This window comes from Tenrec ecaudatus, chromosome 9, assembly GCF_050624435.1.
Source record: "Tenrec ecaudatus isolate mTenEca1 chromosome 9, mTenEca1.hap1, whole genome shotgun sequence".
In the NCBI taxonomy this organism is placed as follows: Eukaryota; Metazoa; Chordata; class Mammalia; order Afrosoricida; family Tenrecidae; genus Tenrec; species Tenrec ecaudatus.
This window is the reverse complement of record NC_134538.1, coordinates 35414451-35421459: the sequence shown is the minus strand read 5'-3', so window position 1 is coordinate 35421459 and position 7009 is coordinate 35414451. Positions and strand designations below refer to the sequence as shown.

At 42.6% G+C, this 7009-nt stretch overlaps 1 protein-coding gene across 1 annotated transcript; it reads left to right on the top strand.

The window, feature by feature from the left end:
- The first annotated feature begins 119 nt into the window (after window positions 1–119).
- Window positions 120–866, top strand: LOC142456322 (protein SET-like). The gene has a single exon (XM_075557477.1). The coding sequence runs from the start codon at window positions 120–122 to the stop codon at window positions 864–866; it is 747 nt and encodes a 248-aa protein (XP_075413592.1).
- The last annotated feature ends 6143 nt before the right edge of the window (window positions 867–7009 follow it).

The window sequence follows — 7009 nt, the reverse complement described above, 5'->3', positions numbered from 1 at the left end:
AATCACAGCAAACATCAACAAACTGACAGACAAGTGTTGGCAATTTTGTGGCAGTTTCCACGGGAGGCCAGCGGCTCTTTGGCACGTTCCTTGGGCTCTGCTGGCAGACAGCAAGCAGCATGGCCCCTAACCGCCAGTCTTCAAGCCTGCCGCAAATGAAGAAGCCTAAGGTGCAGGAGACCCCGGCCCCCCCCAAGGAAGAAAAAGAACAGCTGGAAGCAATTGAACATATTGATGAGGTACAAAATGAAATAGACAGACTTAATGAACAAGCCAGTGAGGAGATTTTGAAAGCAGAACAGAAATATAACAAACTCTGCCAACCATTCTTTCAGAAGAGGTCAGAATTGATCGCCAAAATCCCAAATTTTGGGGTAACAACATTTGTCAACCATGCGCATGTGTCTGCATTGCTTGAGGATGAAGAGGCTCTGCATTATTTGACCAGAGCTGAAGTGACAGAATTTGAAGATATTAAATCAGGTTACAAAATAGATTTTTATTTTGATGAAAATCCTTACTTTGAAAATAAAGTTCTCTCCAAAGAATTTCATCTGAATGATAGTGGTGATCCATCTTCAAAATCAACTGAAATCAAATGGAAATCTGGAAAGGACTTGACGAAACATTCCAGTCAAACACAGAACAAAGCTAGCAGGAAGGGGCAGCATGACGGACCTGAGAGTGTCTTTACCTGGTTTACCGACCAGTCTGATGCCGGCGCCGATGAATTAGGAGAGGTCATCAAAGATGATATCTGGCCAAATCCATTACAGCACTATTTGGTTCCTGATATGGATGATGAGGAAAGTGAAGGTGAAGAAGATGAAGAAGAAGAAGAAGAAGAAGGGTTTAGAAGATATTGATGAAGAAGGGGATGAAGACGAAGGGGAAGAAGATGAAGATGATGACAAGGGAGAGGAAGGAGAGGAGGATGGAGGAGAGGATGACTAACAGAACACTAATGGATTCCAACCTTTTTAATTTTCTTCAATCCCTGGGAGCAAGTTGCAGTCTTTTTTTGTTTTTGTTTTCTTCCTCTTGTGCTCAATCACCCTGTTCTTGAGGTCTCTTTTCTCTACACCATGGTTCTCAACTTATTTGGGGGTGGAGGGAATAATGCCTTGTGCAGAATACAGTGGAAAAGAACCTCTACCCCCTTGTGTTCAAATTAATTTTTGTCCCTTCCTGTCTCAACAAAAACTATGGAATCAACACACCACCGTGCTCTGTGGGAAAACAAAACCCTCTGCTCCCTTGGCCCTGCTGGCAGCTGGAGGGTGCTCGGCCCCTGTAGCTTCTTTCCTCCTTCCTCTGTACATTGGGCTCAGAGATTACACTGTGTCTCTATGTGAATATGGACAGTTAGCATTTACCAACATATATCTGTCTACTTCTCTTGTTTAAAAAAAAAGGAAAAACAACTTTAAAAAAGGGGGTTATAGAAGGTCAGCAAAGGGTGGGTTTGAGATGTTTGGGTGGGTTAAGTGGCATTTTGAAAACATGGGCTTCTCCTTTGGCATGCTTAATTGTGATGTTTAACGGATAGCCTTGCAGTTTAAGATGACACTTTTAAAATAAAATGCTCTCCTAATGATGACTTGAGCCCTGCCACTCGATGGGAGAATCAGTAGACCCTGTAGGATCTTCTTTGGAATTGACATTCTCTATTGTAATTTTGTTCCTGTTTATTTAAAATTTTTCTTTTGTTTCACTGGAAAGGAAAGATGCTGTCTTTAACGTTAAAAGTGTACAAGTTGCTTTGTTACAATAAAACTAAATGTGTACACAAAATTTTTTTTGTAAAAGTGGGAAATTAAGCAATACTTTGGGAATCTACTTGAAATTAAAAAAAATTCACTGGTCAATGTTATTTTTTTAATATTTATTTTCTGTTACCATTAATTCCTTTAAAATGAGATGATTTTGCAATTTCAACAAAATGCAAAATTTTGAAGTGTTTTAACTGTCTTTTATAGTATTTTTATATTTTTTCGAATGTGTATGTAATATGTATAAATATTTATAATATGCATAGGTTTAAATTATTTTATTTTTTAAATTATTTTTTGTTTGTTTGTTTAAAGGTTTCGGTCGCCTTTATTGTTACGAGGTAGGGCCCTGAGTGGAGCCTTGCAAGCTGATGCATGTGGTCCTCCAGGGATCACGGGGTGGTCACGGTTGCAGACATGATCGCCACAACGGAAGGACACGGTCCAGGAATGCAGGAAACATGATCAGACAGGTTGGGGTCAGGGCCGGCCCCTCACTCCTGCTTCTTGAAGTTCTACAGGTGCGACAGGACACAGCTGGACCGCAGGAAGAAACACAGGAAGAAGGAAGGTGAGCGCAAGGACGCATTCCATGGTCTGGAGATGCTCCGCGCGGAGTGGACCTGGGCGCGCAGCACCCGGGGCCACCAGGCCGAGCCCGCCAGCTATCAACCCGGCTCAAGGTCCGGGAGTTTTAAATTGTATAATTGTGTTTTAATTATGTTTATAATAAATTGACTCCTCTAAAACAAATTCCATTGGAAATCTTCTAGGTTCATAGAAAAGTTCCACTTAAACCCTCTAGGTAGTAGAGCTTTTAAAAGTGTACTTTTTCTTTAATTATTTTTGACAGTAATATTAACTCTTTTTCAACATTCATTTTATGAACTTATTTTTTATAATCTTACACTTTGGACAAAAACAAACTGAAATGTAAAATATTACTAGTTTTAATAGGATATATGGAATTCAAGAAAAGGTAAGTGATGTTATATAGGTAAATTAAATGTATTCATTAATTAAAAAGAAAACAAAAACGGGTCTCTATTTAGCTGTAAAGCCTAAAGTCAAAAGAAGAGTTTTGCCTCTTCCTCAAATGTGTTTTTTCCTTATGTCCCCAGCTTTATTACTCATGGAAAACATCTCCCAATCGGTATCTTCCCTCATGTGTCTCTAAGGATAGATCGACTCCCTTTCTTTAGAAAAGATCCGGTATTCTGCTGCAACGGTGTTGACCCCCGAGGCGCCTCAAACTAACACACACTGGTTCCTCCGAGAGCCCAATGTGGGGTCATTGATAGCTGCCATGGGCTGGCCTTGGCCCTTGACACCGCCATACACAACAGGGCTGAAGGCAGCAGCGCCTGCTCTGTTCCCATCATGGGTTTTGGAGTGGACCACACACAGGGTTTTTATCGGCTGCTCGTTAGAGGTGGATCACGAGACCTTTCTTCCTAATCAGACTGGGTAAACTCCATTTAAACCTGTTCAGTATGATAGCTTCGCTAACAGATGGGAAACGGATGCACTTAAGGTATTTTGACCGGAAATCAAACTTACGTTTCCTGCACGGAAGATGAGAATTCTACCACCGCCCTCACTGTTACCCCGAAACCAACCAAGCAAACAAACCTACTGGGAACGAGTTGATTCCAATCATACAGGAACCCTGCAGAGTAGTGGTTCTCAGCCTTCCTACTGCCGCGACCCTGTCATACAGTTCCTCAGGGTGTGCTGACCCCCAACCATAACATTATGTTCGTTGCTACTTCATCACTGTCATTTTGCTACTATTATGACTAGGCAGGGTGTATTTTCATTGTTACAAATTGAACATATTTAAACATAATTAAAGCATAGTGATTAATCACAAAATGAAATTCCATATTGTGAAATGTTTTATGTGTTTTCCCATAGCGACCCTGTGAAAGCATTATTCAACCCCCCCAAAGGGGTCACGACCCACAGGTTGAGAACCACTGCTGTAGAGGGTTCTCCATCTTTATGGAGATTCCATTTTTACTGGAACAGATGGTCTCTTCTTTCTCCTGAGGATTGATCGTTGGGTTTGAATAACTGACCGTGTAGTTAGTAATCTAACACCCAACACTGGTACTAAAGCTCCTTCAATATGTTGCTAGCTGTGGTGGAGTGAGATTTCACAATATGCTTCTTCTACTCAAGCCTTGTGGCTCCCCCCGGGTTGATGGGGTGGGACTCTGTGCGTAGGGGGTGTGTGGCACTGGCGGAGAGGACTGGTCAGTGTTTACTGCCATCCCCCTGGCTGTAAGGAGGAGCCTTCTTTGAAGCAGCAACAGAGAGACAAAGCCTGAAGACCTTGGAAGAGCGCCCTCAAGATCCCTGTCTGAAGAGGTGGAGGCTGCTGAGACCAGATGCATCCAGACTGTGGTACAGAGACTCCCAGGAGCAACGCGGAGCTCCTTACCAGTTCCAAGCTACGGAACTGTGGGACCGAGTGACAAGTGGGCTGACTTCCTGGAAAAGAAGGCAAAGGCCAAGAGACCATGTGACCGAGACACTGAGAATGGAGAGAGACTTGGCTGTTGGCTGAGAAGACCAGTGACTATATCCTTACTGTTTGCCAATCCTGATTTGTAGTAACCCCTTATTGGTGAGTATTGCCTGTGAGCTCCGTGTAGGAACTACTGAACCCAGCAGAGATGTAGGGAAGATTCACTGGAGTAGGGAATGCAGGATGCACCAGAGAGGCTTGGCTGACCCCTTCCTTGCGGCAATCGGATATGCCTGCCTCCATACCTGTACCACCCTAGCTGCCAATAAAATAATACGTTCTCGGTTGAGCTTACAATATCTCCATATAAGGTTAATTCTGTTTTCAAATTAAAGTTTAAAAATCTCTAAGTAAGAGCTTTAATTTAATTTCTTGGGCTATAGCATTACTTTGGTTTTTGTTTTTTTTTTATCTTTTCCACTTTCTTGAATTAGGCATTAAAAATTTTGGTCACAAACCACATTCTTTTGCAACGTTTAATGTACTATGTTTTATGCGTTTGATTAAGTAGCCTTGGTAGCGTCGTGGTTAAGAGCTAAGCTGCTAGTCAAAAGGTCAACAGTTCGAACCTCCCTGTGGGGAAAAGATGCGGCAGTCTGCTTCTGTAATGCTTACAGCCTTGGACACCCTATAGATAGGGCAGCTCTGCTCTGTCCCGGAGGGTCTCTAGGAGTCCTTCCTAATCACTGGTAACAAGTTTGGATGTCGGTTGTGTGTGGTTGTTCCGTGCATCAAGCCAGCTGCAACTCATAGCAATCCTGTGCACCACCGAAGGAAATACTGCCTGATCCTGTGCCACCTTCAAAAGTGTTGTCATATTTGAGCCCATTGCTGCAGCCACCAAGTCATTCTGTCTTGCTGAGAGGCTTCCTCTTTTTAACTATCCTTCTACTCTACCAAGCATGATGACCTTTTCCCAGTGACTAGTCTCTCCTGATATCGTGGCCAGAGTACATGAGGCAAAGCCTTGCCACGCTTGCTTCTGAGGAGCATTCTGGCTGTACTTCTTCCAAGGCAGCGTTGTTGATTCTTTTGGCAGTCCATGGTACTTCCAATATTCTTCACCAACACGGATCCTTCTGTAGCCTTCCCTACTCAATGTCCAACTTTCACATGCATATGAGACCATTAAAAATAGCAAGGCTTGGGCCGGTGCACCTTGGTCCTCAAAGTCACCTCTCTGCTCTTCAATACGCTAAAGAGGTCTTGTACCCACTGCAATGGGTCATTTGAATTTTTCGCCATGATTGTCTACTTACAGTCAAGACTGTAGATCAGTGTTTCCCAAAGTGGGCCAGACCGCCCCCTGGGGGGGGGGGACAATCAGGGGGACAGCAAAAACAGATACCTACACTTTACTCTCCATTGTGGGCTACAGTCTAAAAGTTTTTAATTGCCAGGGATGCTGAGTAATTTTCTCTTTTTTTCCTGGAAAGAGAAAGGGGGAGAAAATGAAATGTTTGGGAAGCTAAGATATAGATTAAGATTAAAAATAAGTAAAACAAAAATAGCCCTATGGTTCAGAAGGAAGAAAAAGCTACATATAAGGTTCACTCTTTCTCTTTTAAAATAATCATTTTATTGGGGGCTCTTACAGCTCTTAAAACCATTCATCCATTGTGTCAAGCACATTTGTACATTTGTTGTCATTCTTCTCAAAACATTTTCCTTCTACTTGAGTCCTTGGTATCGGCTCCTCATTTCCCCCCCTCCCTCATGAACCCTTGATAAATTATAAATTATTTTTTTCATATCTTACATCATCTGCTGTCTCCCTTCACTCATATTTCTGTTGTTCATCCCCCTGGTAGGGGGTAGGGGATTAATATGTCGATCATTGTGATCACTTCCTCCTTTCTCCCACCACCTTCCCCCTAGCCTCATGGCATTGCTACTCCCATTACTGTCCCTGAGGGGTTTATCTGTCCTGGATTCCATGTGTCAAGAGCTCTTATCTATACCAGTGTACATGCTCTGATCTAGCCAGATTTGTAAGGTAGAAGTGGGGTCATGATAGTGGGGGGAGGGGGTGGGGAGAAAGCATTAAAGAATTAGAAGAATGTTGTGTGTTTCGTCAATGCTATACTGCACCCTAGCTGGCTCGTTCCTTCCTTGTGACCTTTCTGTGAGGGGATATCCAGTTTTCTACAGATAGGCGTTGGGTCTCTCCTCTGCCCCCAACCCCCATCCCATTCGCAATGATATGATTATTTGTTCTGGGTCTTCTGATACCTGATCCCATTGACACCTCCTGATCACACAGGCTGGTGTGCTTCTTCCATGTGGGCTTTGTTGCTTTCCACCAAGATGGCCACTTGTTTATCTTCAAGCCTTTAAGACCCCAGATGCTATATTTTTTAATAGCCGGGTACCATCAGCTTTCTTCACCACATTTGCTTATGGGTCCATTTTGTCTTCAGCAATTGTGTTAGGAAGGGGAGCATCACAGAATGCCAGGTTATTAGAACAAATCATTCTTGTTTTGAGGAAGGACTTGAGTAGAGGCCCAATGTTTGTCTGCTACTTTAATGCTTAACATATAAATAGATGTACATAAGCTTATATCCCTATATTAATATATATTTACATATGTATGTGCCTATATTTATACCTCTATAAATGTCCTTTGTCTCCTAGTTCTTTCCTCTATTTCCTTTTAATTTCCTCTTGTCCCACCATCATGTTCGACCTTCCTTCAGCTTTC

Coding starts and splice junctions, on each gene's coding strand:
- LOC142456322 (XM_075557477.1), top strand. CDS start 120: ATGGCCCCTAACCGCCAGTCTTCAAGCCTGCCGCAAATGAAGAAGCCT.